This window comes from Oryx dammah, unplaced genomic scaffold (genome assembly GCF_014754425.2).
Source record: "Oryx dammah isolate SB20612 unplaced genomic scaffold, SCBI_Odam_1.1 HiC_scaffold_11072, whole genome shotgun sequence".
Classification (NCBI taxonomy): domain Eukaryota; kingdom Metazoa; phylum Chordata; class Mammalia; order Artiodactyla; family Bovidae; genus Oryx; species Oryx dammah.
This window is the reverse complement of record NW_024080466.1, coordinates 1,834,711-1,851,511: the sequence shown is the minus strand read 5'-3', so window position 1 is coordinate 1,851,511 and position 16,801 is coordinate 1,834,711. Positions and strand designations below refer to the sequence as shown.

The 16,801-nt window shown below is 38.8% G+C and overlaps 1 protein-coding gene across 1 annotated transcript in view; it reads left to right on the top strand.

Annotated features, from left to right (window-relative positions):
* The window catches only part of LOC120860414 (collagen alpha-1(XII) chain-like), a 123,526-nt gene that overhangs the window by 34,323 nt on the left and 72,402 nt on the right, over positions 1 to 16,801 (top strand). The window contains exons 14-21 of the mRNA XM_040236213.1: positions 4,064 to 4,336; positions 10,584 to 10,850; positions 11,304 to 11,496; positions 12,906 to 13,027; positions 14,731 to 14,880; positions 14,962 to 15,081; positions 15,179 to 15,343; positions 15,838 to 15,984. Of these exons, the coding sequence (XP_040092147.1) occupies positions 4,064 to 4,336; positions 10,584 to 10,850; positions 11,304 to 11,496; positions 12,906 to 13,027; positions 14,731 to 14,880; positions 14,962 to 15,081; positions 15,179 to 15,343; positions 15,838 to 15,984 (1,437 nt within the window). The remainder of the gene's footprint in view (positions 1 to 4,063; positions 4,337 to 10,583; positions 10,851 to 11,303; positions 11,497 to 12,905; positions 13,028 to 14,730; positions 14,881 to 14,961; positions 15,082 to 15,178; positions 15,344 to 15,837; positions 15,985 to 16,801) is intronic.

Here is a 16,801-nt window from a genome sequence, read left to right as displayed (position 1 = left end):
ACCCAGGACTGATCCCTGGGTCTGGAAGATCTTCTGGAGATGGGAATGGCAACCCACTCCAGTATTCTGGCCTGGAGTATCCATGGACAGAGGAGTCTGGTGGGCTACAGTCCATGGGGTCACAGAGAGTCGGACACACTGAGTGACTAATACTAACCTTTGCTGGATAGAGGCTCTAAATTTCTTATAGGGCTGGATAGAGGCTCTATATTTCTTATATACTGGTCTTATATTTCTTTCTTGTTCCTCTCTGTTTCCTCTTCCTTCCCAGGTATATTAGAAATAGACTCTCTCCCAAAACCAGTCCAAGCCAAATAATTTCTTTCAGTAGCTACTGATGTCTGAACTTCTGTAGTCTGAGAAAACCTGCAATTCAATATATTAGACTGAAGCAAATGGCTGGCTGCGTAACACTAGAGTGGAATCTCATTCACAGGAAAATGTGATCAATGCTTGAAGAAGCATTGAAAAGCCATTTCCTTTCGACACAGGATGGAGGGGAAGAGAGAATGGGGAGCATCCCACTCATGTAATGGGATGAAGGGATGTGATGAGAACTTCTCGGTTCTCTGTGGGTCGGCCTTGGGCTTACACCACCGCTACCGAAGGGGTGACTTGTGTGTGGCCGTAGACCCCGGGCGATATAGAGAAACCATCACACCATGCTACCCAGCGTCCCCATTTCCGCCAGTTTTGACCAATTTTGCTTTCGCCCCTCGGGGTTTTACTTCACCACACCTGTCTCTCATTTCTGAATGAAAGCAAGAGTGAGGGTTCCCTCCCACACTGACTAAACACAGCTTCCAAATAAATAAATGTCCCCTAAGTGAGAAAAGAGGCCAGAATCATGGAGGAATCAGTGTCACAGAGGAGGCTGAAACAATTTTTAGAAAGCGTCGGGGTTCAGGCACGTCTTCAGACTCCAGTTTAATTGATCTGGGATGGGTGGGTTTTTAGTCCTCCAGATGATCCCTGTATCTGACCAGGTCCAGTCCCGGTTTCACTCCTGAGGGTCCCAGGGCTCCAGGAGGTAGCGGCATGCTCATCGTGTTGCACACCTTGTCCCCAGGCCAGTGTGGCCCCTCGGCAGACTGCCAGTTACATCACAGGGTGCAATTCAACTGCTTTTTTGGGGGACTTTACATTTGGCCAAGCCAAGATTCTATTTTTAAAAACTTCAAGGGTTGTAAGTCTGATAAAATACACTTATCACGAGAACATCATAGTCTCAAGATTCTTGGATGTAATGCAACAGCTTGAAAACCCAACCCTCCTACTTTTTGGAGAAAAAAGGTGTTTCAATGTGTTTGACAACAGTGTACACTTAATTTCAGTTCAGTTCAGTTCAGTCACTCAGTCATGTCCATTCTTTGCGATCCCATGGACTGCAGCATGCCAGGCTTCCCTGTCCATCACCAACTCCCAGGGCTTACTGAAACTCATATCCATCGAGTCGGTGATGCCATCCAACCATCTCATCCTCTGTCGTCCCCTTTTCTTCCTGCCTTTAATCTTTCCCAGCATCAGGGTCTTTTCAGATGAGTCAGTTCTTCGCATCAGGTGGCCAAAGTATTGGAGTTTCAGCTTCAGCATCAGTCTTTCTAATGAACATTCAGGACTGATTTCCTTTAGGATGGACTGGTTGGATCTCCTTATATTTAGGATTATTCTTATCAAACTGACTGACATATAAGAAACCCACTGAAGCAGTTTATATTTTCAATCTTGGCTTCTGGTTTGAGGTGTCCCTTTTCTTTCTTTGGATTTCACATTTCTTTGTCACAAACATGGAATGTTGCAGTGCCAGTACAAGTAATGCCTTTCTGTGCCAGGGAGAAACTATCATTTTTTTGAGGACCTTTTTCTTCTGTAATTGAGAATATAATTAATGTTCACTTAAATTAGTACTGTCATGCCATTAATGGGAACTCAGGAATATTTTTTAGTTAGTATTGTATTTGGATCTTAAAAAGTGTTCTTACAGATTCTTTCCAGGACATTGACCAGTGTTACAGAGGTCTTCATTACAATTTTATTAATATTTTGTTCTAGCTTTCCAGGTCTTGAGGGTGTTAATGTAGTTGATTAAAATCCATGGGAATACATATCTAATGAGCTCCTTTTGTTTGTAGATCAGAAATACCTTTGTGAATGTATTTTTGCTTCAACCACAAATTTCATTCCTATTATTTTCTCACAGTGAAATCATTAGCCTGTGTTTGTGAGACTGATGTCTGTTGCCATGGAAATAAACAATGTCACAAATTCAGAACTATAGAAAGTAGGCAGCAAAATAGGCTGAGGAGCACAATCTTTGGGAAAACTAGAAACTGAAATTATTATTTGTAAATCTCTCCAGTGTTAATTTGGAAGATTACCCCAATGTTTTAGCTAACTTTGTCTTATACTTTTGGGGAATGTTCTTAATGTAGCTTTTAAGCTTATTTAAATTCTGAATCTCTTTCAAGTACTTTCAAGTATTATTTCACAAAAGCTGTTGCTAACTGCAGCCTGGGAAATTTAAGAGAAGAAGTACATATGAAAAAAGGATGTAGTATATATTAAGCAAACGAAATATGCTGCATTTTAAAACTTAGAGATGAGTAGTTGGAATATCAACCATCAAAGCAAAATAAAAAGCAAAAAAACAACAGGCAAGTCAAACCCAACCAACTCAGCCCAACCTAACCAAAGAAATAGTTTGTTTAATTCCTGTAAGTAGAGAAGATATAAAGATGTGTGACCTTAGTAGAAATACAATTAAAGAAGACCTTCAATTGAAGATGAGCCTCAGGAACTGAGGGAAAGAAGTCAGTATGTTCTTGAAAATAAATATTCTTGGTTGCAGTGAAATATATAACTAATTTCTCTCCAGAGATGAGATGTCCTGTCAGCAGTTAAACTTATTTATAATAGAGTTAAAAATTTCCATTTGGTCTTGGGGTCTGGTAGTATGCCCAGCTTCCATTTTCTTTTTTCCTCTCTAATCTGACATATATGATAGGGTTTTGTCCACTAAGATTTCTTTGTCATTTATTGTCATCTTTATGTACTTGAAATTTAAATAATTGTGAGTATTTTTAAGATACTAATTTTTACTCTGACTCAAGTAGAATAGCAGCCTTCAGCATTCTTGTAGCAGCACTGTATGTCATTTTCTTGAATACACAATAATTACTGGTAAAATGTATGCTGGAGAGGCAGATAGTTTTATATTTATGTCATATTGTGGCATAAACCCTAGTAAAGGTAGCCAGTGTAAAATGACTTGTATATTTATCTTACATTTAAATTATGGAAAGTTAGGGTTTTATTGGTAGACATCTGTGCCTCCTATTAAGTCGGGGTTTCCATATTTTTTCCACTTGAGTTGTATTTTTATTTTGAATGAGAGAGCCAAAATTTAGTAGCAGACATTTTCGATCAGTTAGAGCAAGTGGTGTGTTTTATTTTGATGACTAATCATTTTTAGGTTTTCCAGAAGAATTGTTGGTTTTTATTTTCCTTAGGGTTAAGCTATAATTGAAATTTTGCATTTCTGGATTTTTAGCTTTTTGAACAAATAGACTGTGAAAAAAAGACTGTTGAAATTAAGATTTGCAAGTGATATAAGATTGTTGAAGTAACTGGAAGTGGTACATTGAAACTGAGCTTATTTAAAGAAGATAAGAGAGGAAAAGATGATGGTTGAGAAATAGAGATCTTTGTGAACAATGGATGAAGAGAACTGAGTAAAATTGGGGGATTTAGATGCTTTTGTTTTTCTCTTTGAAATTTTCTTTAGGCATTTACTTCTTTGTATTTGAATGTCATTCTTGTCCTGAAGGACATTTCAATCTGACTGGACATATCGGGGCAAGGGTGATAGGCAGGAATCAGGCATAATTATTCAGTTTAATCCCATCTTCTGTTCCCCTGACAGAATAGGACAGACAGCTCAGAAAGAAGAAATGGGTAAGTCAGACAAATTGAGTCCAACAAGTCAGGGTGTCTGCCAGGATGAGGGCGTATTTACATATCTAATAGACATTAAAAAATTATCCCCCTTTCATTTCTTTTCTAGAGCACGGTTCCCCTGGAGATTTGATTACTAAGGATATCACGGACACATCGATTGGGGCTTATTGGACGTCAGCTCCAGGAATGGTTCGCGGTTACAGGGTCTCTTGGCAATCACTTTATGATGATATAGAGGCTGGAGAAAAGAGTCTTCCCGCAGATGTAATTCATACTGTGATAGAAAACCTGCAGCCAGAGACCAAATACAGAGTCTCCGTATTTGCAACTTACAGTAGTGGAGAAGGGGAGCCCTTGAGTGGAGAAGCCATCACTGAATGTAGGTAACATTCTGAGGGGGGCTGGCAGTGTGTTGGTGCTACCTAATAGCTATCAGCTCGTGATAACCTCTTGCATATTTTTTCTTTATGCGACAGATGAGGACTAAAAACTTATGACCTTTAATGAATGTGCTTTAAAATCAAGTTCATTGTGTATCTAAACTTGTATCAAATTTTGAAATATTGAATCTCTGCCAACTACCAACACAGTTTACCCTTGAAAATGTGGGGGTTAATCTGAGTATAATTTATAGGCAACCATTCTTATCTGAGGTTCCTCTGCATCCCAGGATAAAACCAACCTCAGATCATATAGTCCTGCAGCATTTGATAGTGAAAAAAAAAAAAATCCATGTATAAGTGGACCTTCAAAGTTCAAACCTTCATTGTTCAAAGATAAACTGTGTTTCTCTCTCTCTGTCTCTCTCGCTTCTTTTTTTCTGGTGGAAAGATCAACTAGATAAGAGACTCAACTAGTTAAGAGACTCAACTAGTAAAGAAACAGGAAGCTATGGAAACAGAATTCAGGGACATTTATAACTACATGGCCTTGGGCAAGTTCTTGAAACTTCTTTGAGCTTCAGTTTCCTAATATGTAGAATGCAGCATCAGATTGTATTGAGCATTAAATAAAATAACAATGGGCAAAGCACCAAGCATAGCGCCTAGGCACTTAGAGAAGACTGATGTATAATGCAGCTGTTGAGACAATGTATGTTGTACAACCAGGACTAATCCTAAATTATTTTTACTATGTTTGGGGAGGCTAATTCAAGTCTACTCAGTTTTCTGATGGCTAAAATTTACCTTAATCTCATTAATATTCTTTCCTGTGAACAATTTTGAATGACTTCTCATCATTTATTATCAGGTAGCTAGGGAGAAATGCGTCTGTATTTCATAATTGTATTTCCTAAAAAGCAATTTATTAAAAATGGGCATTTCTAAGAATTTATAGGAAAGTTTATTCTTTTTGTTTGGGAAGATTTAGGAAAAGGGGAAAGAGTCGGGGTATTCTTGACTTCTTTTTTTAGGAAGAAGTGGAGGAATTGGGTGAAATTTAGGCCACATATTGGGTGATTTTTCTGTCAAAAGAAGAGAGAGGAAAACGCCAAGGGCAATTTCAGTGAAGTCCTGTATCCTGATTTTAAGTTGTCCTTAAATTAAAATCTTTTGGTCTGAGTTGTCATTTGGATATGTCTGAGCTTAAGTCTGTGTCAAAAATTAACAGATTAAGAAAAATCAAACTCCTTATAGGAGATTAAAATACGTGAAAAGGCATATTTCTCAGATTTTGACATGATTGGTTTCCATGATAGTGAATGAAATCTTGTGTCTGAATATATTGACTGACATAGTTTAAGAACTTGGCAGAAATTCATCTCTATTTCCGGCAGTTATTCATTTGTTGTAAAGAGAAGTCATGTTGTAAATTTAGGCTACATATGACACATCTAGCTAAATTTATTTGTAGGCGTAAAGATACAATTCACATGGCTGAGAAATTATCAAAAAATACATATTTAGAGGGAAACTTTTTCAAAAATTCTCCTCCATCCTTTCTCCTTCTGAAAAGATTGAATCCTCAGATATTTATTTGGGATTTAAAATCTCCACAAGGGACATGTTTTAGCTCAAAGCAAGTATGTTAGTAGAAATTCTAAATAAAATTTCTAAAAGCTGAGCACCTAAGACATTTTCAGTATTTCTTGGCTAACTGATTGATTTAAAGCTTAGTAAATGGAAAGGCCTCTTTTGAACCGTGAGCAGAGTCGGTAGGAATGAAAGGCACATTTTCTAGAGGGTATAAGTCACCTGCTCAAACTGCTCAGCAAATTCCATGAAAGACAAGAACCCTTCTTTGTTCTGCTACCATTCTTTAAAATTTTTATTTGGAGGACAATTGCTTTACACTGTTGTGTTGGTTTCTGCCTTACAGCAACACAAATCAGCCACAAGTGTGTATATGCATTGCCTCCCTCGGGAACCTCCCTCCCCAACCCCCATCTGCTACCATTTTTAGTTGCTGTGTTTTAGTTTGCTCTCTTTATGGAAAGTAAGGTAGTTTCGAAAATACTTTGAGAAATCTGAGTCACATGTAGTGTCTTTGGCTGGTGGACAAGTCCAAAATGGTGTGTATAACTGGGCCATGCTCTTAGAGTATCTTATAAACTTCCAAGGGGGACATTTTGGAAATGTTTTCTGCTTTCACCTGACGTTCAGAGACATGGTACGCAGACTGTCGATACAATGACAACCACAAATTGTGGCTAAAAAGCCAGCAGGTGGGAAACTCTACTGGCCCTCCAGTTATGGCAGCTAACATAGCTGAGGTACAGTGAGTTTTGGAGAGCATCCTGTGAAAGGCACTAAAACTTGAAAAGAACTTAGAATGCGAGTGTTACAGCATTTTATAGCATGTGGCAGACCAATGAATGGAGTGACAAATCTTGCCTTTTACTTATGGGAAGCCAACAGGGAAGGATTTCTTTTCCCTTCTTGAAATCCAGAGTTTCCCATTAAAGCTAGGATGAGATATGTCATACCTTATTTAACTTCAATTCCTTTATTTTAAAGAGTTAATTATAAAGCAGGAAAACAATTCAAATCCTTGAAGCATTTCAAAGTATGAAGTACAGTATTTGAAAGTTATTAACATATTTAAATTTGGGAATATTTTCAAGTTTGTGATCCCACTTTTTGGGGACATAGGCTTCGTTTTAGACCAACACTCATAATATTTAAATGTCCATTTTTCTCAATCCTAAGTGGTATGAAATGGGTTTGAGAATTTTGTGTAAGGAAGAAATGTCTTGTTCTACTGAACAAGAGTTGAAGAGATGGAAACAAGAGGTCAGTAAACATATTTAGCAGAACTTTTTCTACAAAAGTGTTAGACACACATGGATTTACTAAACAATTGTTCTGTGTACTATTCTTTCTCATATTCTTTCAAAAATCCTATGTAAGGTCTTTACATTTTTTTCTTTTTGGAAAATATGTATATTTTTGTTTTAATAGTTCACTTACCTAGAGAATAGTAATGGAGAACTGGAGATTAACTAAATACATTTTAATATTCCAGAAAGTAATGGAATTGGCTGAGAATTCTTACTTTCTTAGCCTAAAATTAAAAAAAAATACAACCAATATACTCTTAGTTGAAATTATATTTGCATTTTTCAGAGACATAATTCATAACCATATATTGATTTTCTTTATCTGTTTTGTCATTCTTACCTTTGTCCTCTATACATAATGTATCTTTTGCTTATATGGCTGCTGTCTAGATTTTCTTTTTATGCTGATTTTAAGTAATTTGGTAATAATATGCCTGGGCGTAGTTTTTTCGTGTTTCTTGTGCTTCGAATTATATAGATTGCTGGATCTGTGGGCTGATAATTTTATAAAGTTTGAAAATATTTAGGCTATTATTTCTTAAAATATTCTATTTATTACTCTTCACTTTCTTCAGGGATTCTGGTTCCACATGTGTTAGCCTGGTTGCAGTTTTCACATGGCTCACTTCTGTGCTTTTCAGGTTTTCAGTCTTGTTTCTTTTATTATGTTTCAATTTGGATAGTTTTTTTCTCATGTCATCAAGTTTGCTAGTATTTTTTTTTTTTTTTGTCGTTTCTGATTTGATGTTAATATCATCCTGTGTGTTTCTTGTGTCAGGCACTGTACTTTTCACTTCTAGAGGTTTGGTTTGAGTCTTTCTTGTATATTCTATGTGTTTGCCTAACATGCTTAATATTTCTTGTACCATTATTAACATGTGGAATATGGTACCTATAATAGTAATAACAGCTGTTTTGATGTCCCCTTTGAATAGTTCTGTCATACGTGTTATTTCCAGTTCTATGTCTGCTTGCAGAACTTGGTTTCTGGTGAGAGCTCTCTTCCTGGTTTGCAGATGGCCATGTTCTTCCTGTGTCCTCACGTAGCCTTTCCTCAGTCTGTGCATGTTAAGGGTAGGGAGGAGAGAGAGAGAGAGAGAGGAAATGAGCTCTCCGGTGTCTCCTTGTCCTCTTATAAGGATTCCAGTTCCATCAGATTAGGGCCTTACCTGTAGGATCTCATTTAACCCTAATCACCTCCCTGCATGCTAAGTCACTTCTGTTGTGTCCAGCTCTTTGCGACTGTAGCACTCCAGGCTCCTCTGTCCATGGGATTCTCCAGGCAAGAAATAATTGAGTGGGTTGCCATTTCCTTCTCCAATTACTTCCTAAAGGTCCAAATACTATCACATTGGAGATTAAGGCATTAACATATGAATATCAGTTCAGTTTAGTTCAGTCGCTCGGTCGTATCTGACTCTTTGCAACCCCATGAATCGCAGCACGCCAGGCCTCCCTGTCCATCACCAACTCCCTGAGTTCACTCAGACTTACGTCCATCGAGTCGGTGAGGCCATCCAGCCATCTCATCCTCGGTCATCCCCTTCTCCTCCTGCCCCCAATCCCTCCCAGCATCAGAGTCTTTTCCAATGAGTCAACTCTTCGCATGAGGTGGCCAAGGTACTGGAGTTTCAGCTTCAGCATCATTCCCTCCAAAGAAATCCCAGGGCTGATGTCCTGCAGGATGGACTGGTTGGAACATGTGAATATAGGGAGGCAGAATCATTAGAAGTCAGACTATGAACTTTACCTTTTTGGATGTCAGATATTTTTGTGTTCTTACAAATATCCTTTAAAGGTTTGTTCCGGGATGTAGTAAACTCACCTGGAAACAGTTTAATATTTTTGAAGCTTTCATTGACATTGTGTTAAAGCTGGACCAGAGAAGCCTTTAGTTTAGGGTTTCTTTTCTGCCACTCCTGGGGCAGTAACTCCTCCTTAGTACTCTATATGATGTTCAGAGAATTTTGAGAGTTTCTACTCTGAAGAGGGGGAATAGTTCTGACCCCACGTGAACTCTAGGAACTTTTTTCTCTCTACCCCTTCTAGGTGGTTCTTTCTCTGGTTTTGAGTAGTTTCCCCCAAACCAGAGTAGTACTTATTCATATGCACTGAGTAGGACTGGGTTGAAGACTCAAGTAGGACCTTTTGCAGATTTTTGGAGCTTTTTCTCCATCAAACTATCTCCAGGACTTTCTCTGCAAGTTCTAAGTGCCTTGGACTCCCTGAACTGACAAAAGTGCCTCCTCAATTAAGGGAGACCACCAGGCTCCATCTGGGTTCCCCCTTCCTGTAGTGGTGCTGGAAACTCTCTCCAGGCAGTAAGTCAGGGCAATGATCAAGCTCCTTCTCATTTGTTTCTCTCAGGAATCATGGTCCTATGCTGCCTGATGTCCAGTGTCTGAAAAATGCTGCTACGTCTCTGTGTGTGTGTATTTTTTAAAGCTTTCCCAGGTTTTTTTTTTAAGTTTTTTTTCAGGTGGTCCTTGCCTGTTTGAACATGAAAATTTCTTTTAGATTCAAAAAAGATTGTCTGCAGTGTTTCCTTCAGCTTTGTCCCTCTTTTCAGAAGATGCTTATGATTTTTGAATGCTGAGATTACTGAACTGAATGAAATGATCCTGATTATAAGCTCTAATTATATATAAAAAGAGGACTGTATTGGCTATTTGTGGATGTTAGGTGACTAGTTTCTGATATAGTTATTAATAAGACATAATTTAATAAAGTTTGTTGTATATTAGTCAAACCCTTCTTACATACAGTTTTTTCTAAAACCACTCAGTGTATACTGGTTTATCTCCAGAGCCCCTGAGATATTTTTATGTGTCAGAGTTTCCTGTTCCTTTGTGTTGATTGTCTTATGTGTTCACGGCAATCGCAAAGGATGGTGTTAACTATAGTCACTCTGGCTAGCATTGTAGCATTTTTCTCTAAAAGAACTCAAGGAATATTTCTGACCTTGTATTTATGATTTTTCATATTCTGCACACTGTAATTTCTACAGGGGTTCTTTACAGATGGAAATATAATAAAAATTCTAAAAACTCATCTCCGGAAATGGATGTTTTCTTTACTAAAGTCTCTGGAATGCAAATAGGAAATCCTTGCAATATGAACTTCCATTTTTTAGTTATTAGCCAGATAAAGAGAAAACATCTCACTATAACCTCACTGAGATAGGTTCACATGCCATCCTGAATTTAAGCGAGATCGCAATGCAAAGTAAAGGAAGGGTGTACGTATTTAAGAAACCACACCTAGTGTCTTTCATACAAATGCGGTGGTGGACATAAGCATTTTCTTTCAGCATGATATACACTGTAATCTTCTTTTCATCTCACAGTGTCTGAAGACTCGAAAACCTTGAAAGTGGATGAAGAAACAGAAAACACAATGAGAGTTACCTGGAAACCAGCACCTGGGAAAGTTATCAACTACCGTGTTGTGTATCGCCCCCGCGGGGGTGGGAGGCAGATGGTTGCCAAAGTGTCACCCACAGTCACCTCAACAGTGTTAAAGCGACTTCAGCCCCAGACCACGTATGACATCACAGTTCTCCCAGTTTACAAGACAGGAGAAGGAAAGCTTAGGCAAGGATCAGGAACAACAGGTATGAACTCATAATAATTCTGGGGGGAAAGTGTAATATTCTAATGGGGGATTTTAATATATCTGCTTCATTTGTGAATATTGAAAATGAACTCTGTAATAAATTACATTATAATAAATAGCTGGATAAGATGCCTAATTATCATATGATTTTTACCAATCTAGTTCCTTGTAAAATGATTCTACATATTAATGTTACTCTAATCTGAATTGTGAGTGCTATTTGCACTCACACTTGGCTCACACTCTAATATTCTGACTTTTATTGGGCATTATAGTTTGTGCTTTCTGACTTAATATAAAGTAAATATTTATTTTGAAGTGTTTTGCTTGTGATGATTGCCATGTGTACCGCTTAGATATTTAGAATTCAACTTATTATTGTAGGGGTTAATAACAAAAACTCCAGAGCCTAGGCTTTTGGATAATATTTTAATATTTATTATCTCTACAGCTTCTCGATTTAAATCACCCAGAAACCTCAAAACATCTGATCCAACCATGTCAAGCTTCCGGGTGACATGGGAGCCCGCACCCGGTGAGGTCAAGGGTTACAAGGTCACGTTTCACCCCACGGGAGATGACAGAAGACTGGGGGAGTTAGTGGTTGGACCGTATGACAACACAGTTGTTCTAGAGGAACTTAGGTAGGAGTGAACTCTATTTCATTTTTGTTAACAGATTGCATAACCGATGTAAATTGGTAGGCCTTCCACACACGATCACTTAATGTGTCTGTTGCCGGCAGAGTATTTAAAATCAGCCCAAGTTGCTTTCTCACTCTTGTTGAGGCTGAAGTTGAGGTTTGGGTTCAGACATTCAAATTTAGGCCTGAACAAGTGTACTATTTTGATGATGTTATTTACTAGGAGATTGGGTGCTGCTGCTGCTAAGTCGCTTCAGTCATGTCTGACTCTGTGCGACCCCATAGACGGCAGCCACCAGCCTCTCCCGTCCCTGGGATTCTCCAGGCAAGAATGGTGTTTTTCTCCATAGCACCCCGCTTTTAAAAAATTGACATCCATGTCACACTATTTCACCAAGAGCAGCTTGTCCCCAACCAGCCCCGTGGAAATGAGGGTGTTCCTGTGCTCAGGAAAGGCCCAGGGGGCTGACCCAGAGATGAGTGTGTACATCCCCTCCCAGGAGCAAGGGAGGGAGTGGGCCTTTATGCTTGGGGTCAGCTGTGAAGCTTGGGGAAGTGGGGGCTGATGGAAGGTCTTGCTGTAGGCTCCGCAGTGGAAAAGAAGGAGGTTTGACTTTGAACAGCAGCCTGCATCCTCTATAGTAAAAGAAACAGAGTGCTCTGCATTCATTGCCGGGTGGAAAGTTGACTTGTTTTGACTATTCATTCAACAACACTAAAATCTATTTGAATGCACAATACTTACTTTTCTATCAGAATAGGGAAGATAAAATTGAATGAGCCTACTATGTGCCAGGGGGCTTCCCTGGTGGCTCAAACGGTAAAGTATACACCTGCAATGCAGAAGACCCAGATTAGATCCCTGGGTGGGGAAGATCTTCTGGAGAAGGGGATGGCTACCCACTCGAGTACTCTTGCCTGGAGAACCCCATGCACAGAGGAGCCTGGTGGGCTGCTGTCCATGGGGTCACAAAGAGTTGGACATGACTGAGCAACTTTCACACACTATGTGCTTGGCACTGTGCCAGGGCTTTATGTTTCCTTGCAAGTACAACATTTTAAATTGTTTTCTTAAAGCCCATTACTTAGCAGTAGTAAAAGTGAGAGCTTGGTCCTTTTCTGACTTGCTCAGTAGGAAGGTGGGAATTCTACATTTGATGGAAAGGCAAGGTGGAAACTGGTGTCCTGAACCCCCAGTGTTCTCTAGAACGCTAGTTTCCCTAATACCTCACAGTGTGAGCTTAAACTGGAATGTGATGGAAATTATTTTTCTTCTCTTGCAATATTATGTATTATAACTTCCTCTGAGTGAAAGTTTGTAAATCAAGATGAATATTTGTAACAAAACAAAACAAAAATGCTACCACTTGAGCCCATTATACATGCAGACTGTATATTTTAACATTTCAGGGCAGGTACCACCTATAAAGTAAACGTTTTTGGAATGTTTGATGGAGGAGAAAGTTCACCACTTGTTGGACAAGAAATGACAACTCTTTCTGACACAACTGTAATGCCAATTTTATCCTCTGGTAAGAATTGAATTGCATTCTCCTAAGAAACGTCAGTACCATGCAACTTTTTCAAATGTAAATTGTTAGATTAATTATACCATGAAAATCAACAATTAAATTTTACATTAAAATTTATTTCAGTAATATATACTTAAAAAAATTCTACAGACATCCAGCTAAGCACACTTTGCCAACATTTTTTTTTAAGGCTTTCTTGTCAGCATTACATTAGTTACATAGTACTGTATTATTTCAAGCTGAGTTTTTCAATGGGTAGATGATGTACATTTCTCTCTTTGTAATGATTCAAATGCAGTTTTATTTTGCTAAAGTAATTGTAGAAAGGATTTATTTGGGCTGAGCAAGTGGTATTTGGTTATTGATACGTTAATAGGTGGGCAGCTGAGACTTGGGAAGCAAAATGGTAACGTAAACCCCTTAGACTTTCTGCTGCTGCCACAACTACAGCTTTGATACACATGAAGCTAGATTTGAACATTCTTAGCTGTGAAGCTGGTGGGCAGAGTTTACTTCTAAATATTTATTTTCATCATTTGCTTATAAAGAGTAGGTCTTGGCAGAGCAGGAGGAGACTTGTAAAGGCGTAGGTACTTGGATAGTGTTGGGGAATCCTCACTCTGATGGACCATCCAGTATACCAGTGATGCTTTTGTAGTATAATGAGCATCATTGAGTTTTTCTCAGTTTTTTTTTTAATAATATAAAGATCAGATACTAACATGGCAATTAGTTGAAAAATTCATAGCTGGTTACATAAGCTCTTGGAAAAGAAAGCATTTGAAAATATGGATGTGGATAAAATAAAGTCTCAACTATTGCTGTTTTGCATTGATGTTCTATTTTTTCTCTTATGATGATATTAACTGACTTATATTTTTATTTTGTAGCTTGTGCACTGAGGATTTGGGATAATTCTCTCTTTCCAAAGCACCCTAGCTTTGTATCAGTGTTTGTGCTTGTGGTCTCTGTAGCTCTCAATTTGTATACTTCTTTGCATCTTTTTTTCTAGATTTGTCTTCCTTCTCTCTTGATTTTTTAAATGTGCAGATTTCACCATTTGTATTTACCTGATTCTTATATGTAGTAGATGATTAAGTTATTTAAAACTAAATAATAGCCATCAAAGTTTTAAACAATATATCTTTTACTTCAGAAGGGTCGAGAGTTCTGTGCCTAATCCTTAATAATATATGTATTACTAAGAGTTTTCATTAATTCAAAAGATATTTTTGGCTCACTGAACCTTTTTCCAGCTTGCACATTTTAAAGTTCATCTCATACTTGTCTGCTAATGACCACTGAAAACTGAGAAAAATGCAAAGTTTTATTAAAATTATTATTTCCTTATAGTCAGAAGGCTGTACATTCCCTCTTATATATTTCAGTGTTTGAGTTTGTGAGCCTATTCAAATTTATAATGACAGTTTAAGTCTCCATGTTCTATGATTGTGTCAAAGATGAAGGAAAGATTTTCCACTGAATTGATTATTAGAGGGATGGATAGTTCCTGTGATTCTTATTGGAAGCTCTAAGTCATATGGACAAGTTTTCAAAGTCTTGAACTCCCAATCACCTCGCTGAGCCACAGAACTGAGACTGTTAGGTGACCCTGGCCCCCGGGGGTGGCGGAAGTGTGCTGGGAGGTAACCCGACGAAGAATGTGCCCCTGACTCTGTGCTGTCTCGTGACTGCCGCATCAGGGATGGAGTGTCTCACCCGGGCTGAAGCAGACATCGTGCTCCTGGTGGATGGATCGTGGAGCATCGGCCGGGCGAACTTCAGAACTGTCAGGAGCTTCATTTCTCGGATCGTGGAAGTCTTTGAGATTGGCCCCAAAAGAGTACAGATTGGTAGGTCTCACAACACTGACGGCATTTAGATGTCTTCATCAGGTTCGCCTACATATGCTAATGCCAATGGTGTCCTTTCAGCCCTCGCTCAGTATAGTGGGGACCCCAGAACAGAGTGGCAGTTAAATGCTCACAAAGACAAGAAGAGCTTGCTGCAGGCCGTGGCGAACCTGCCTTACAAGGGAGGCAACACCCTCACAGGTGAGCCAAATGGTCCAGGGCGCTGTCAGCTCTCGCTTTTGTCCGAGCTCATGGCTGAATAATGATGTGGCTGATTCTCCTTTAACAATCCCACTAGGGATGGCCTTGAATTTCATTCGCCAGCAGAGCTTCAAGACCCAAGCTGGCATGAGACCTCGAGCTCGAAAAATCGGAGTTCTTATCACTGATGGGAAATCCCAGGATGATGTTGAGGCACCTTCCAAAAAACTCAAGGATGAAGGCGTGGAACTGTTTGCTGTTGGTAAGTATGGATGAGAATAGCCACGCCTCCACAGGTGACAAATAGTTCTGCCAAGGATAATTTTGTAGTTATGGGACGAAACTACATGGCTTCTTGGAAGAGACTAATAAATCAAGAGGACAACTATACTATTAATAGGATTCAGGAAAATTCCTATTTGGTTTTCCACAGCATCATTTTTGTTTTTGATATCCACTATTTTTTATAATTATTATTATTATTTTTTTACCTGATACTTTCCAGAAAAAAACACTAAACAGACTCTTTTTGGTGGGGAATTGGTGCTAGAAGCATTGAGAAGAAGCCAAACAAAATAACCTTCAGTTTGTATTATTTTTTGTTTCTATTTATGTAATCATTTTATTGTTGGGGAAAATCTTATATACATTCTAGTTAACACAGAATGTATAAGGGTAGCCTATGAAATATTTGCTTCATTCCATGAATTTTTTTCTGAGACATGCTTTTAATTTTATGTATCCATTTTCCCCAAGGTATTAAAAATGCTGATGAAGTTGAGTTAAAGATGATTGCAACAGATCCTGATGATATCCACGCATACAACGTGGCAGATTTTGAGTCACTTTCTAGGATCGTGGATGACCTCACCAACAACTTATGTAACAGTGTCAAAGGTCCAGGTAAGGTTAGCCCAGGTTCTCATCCTCAGAACTGTTGGTATTTTGGTCCAGATAATTCTTTGTAGAATGGAGGGAGTGGATTACTTTGTACATTGTGAGATGTTTAGCAGCATCCCTGAACGCTGCCCACTGGATACCAGTAGTATCCCCTGAGTTATGACAACTAAAAATACCTTCAGAATGTGCTGAATGTCTGCTGGGGAGAACACTGCCCCCAGTTGAGAATCACTGATTTAGTCCTTGGATTTTCTCTGATGGCATCAAACTGTAAATGACTCCTAGTTTATTTGAGGATACATTTAGTTTAAATGTGCCTGTACCAAACACATGTTTCCTGGGTGGCTCAGTGGTAAAGAATCCTCCTGCCAATAAAGGAGATGCATTTTTGATCCCTGGGTCGGGAAGATCCCCTGGAGAAGGGAGTGGCAACCCACTCTAGTAGTCTTGCTGGGATAATCCCTTGAACAGAGGAGCCTGCCGGGCTATGGTCCATGTGGTCGCAAAGACTCGGACATGGCTGAGCGACTGCACACGTGTGCACTGCACACACAGACACATACACAAGTGAGATTGGGGAATAAAGAGGTGCTTTCTCTCCTGGTGTATGTCTATTCTCTGGTAAAGCATCTTCACTCCATATCACTATTAAGTTACTGTTAAATGCCCCAACCAGAGATGATCACATTTGATACTTTGCACTTGTAACCTCTAAACATAAAAGACAAATTACAGTGTTAGAGTGTGGATTTTTAGAAAGGGTATCATCTCTCTTTACCACTGAAGAAATAGATTTAGAGAGATACGGTTACTTACTCAA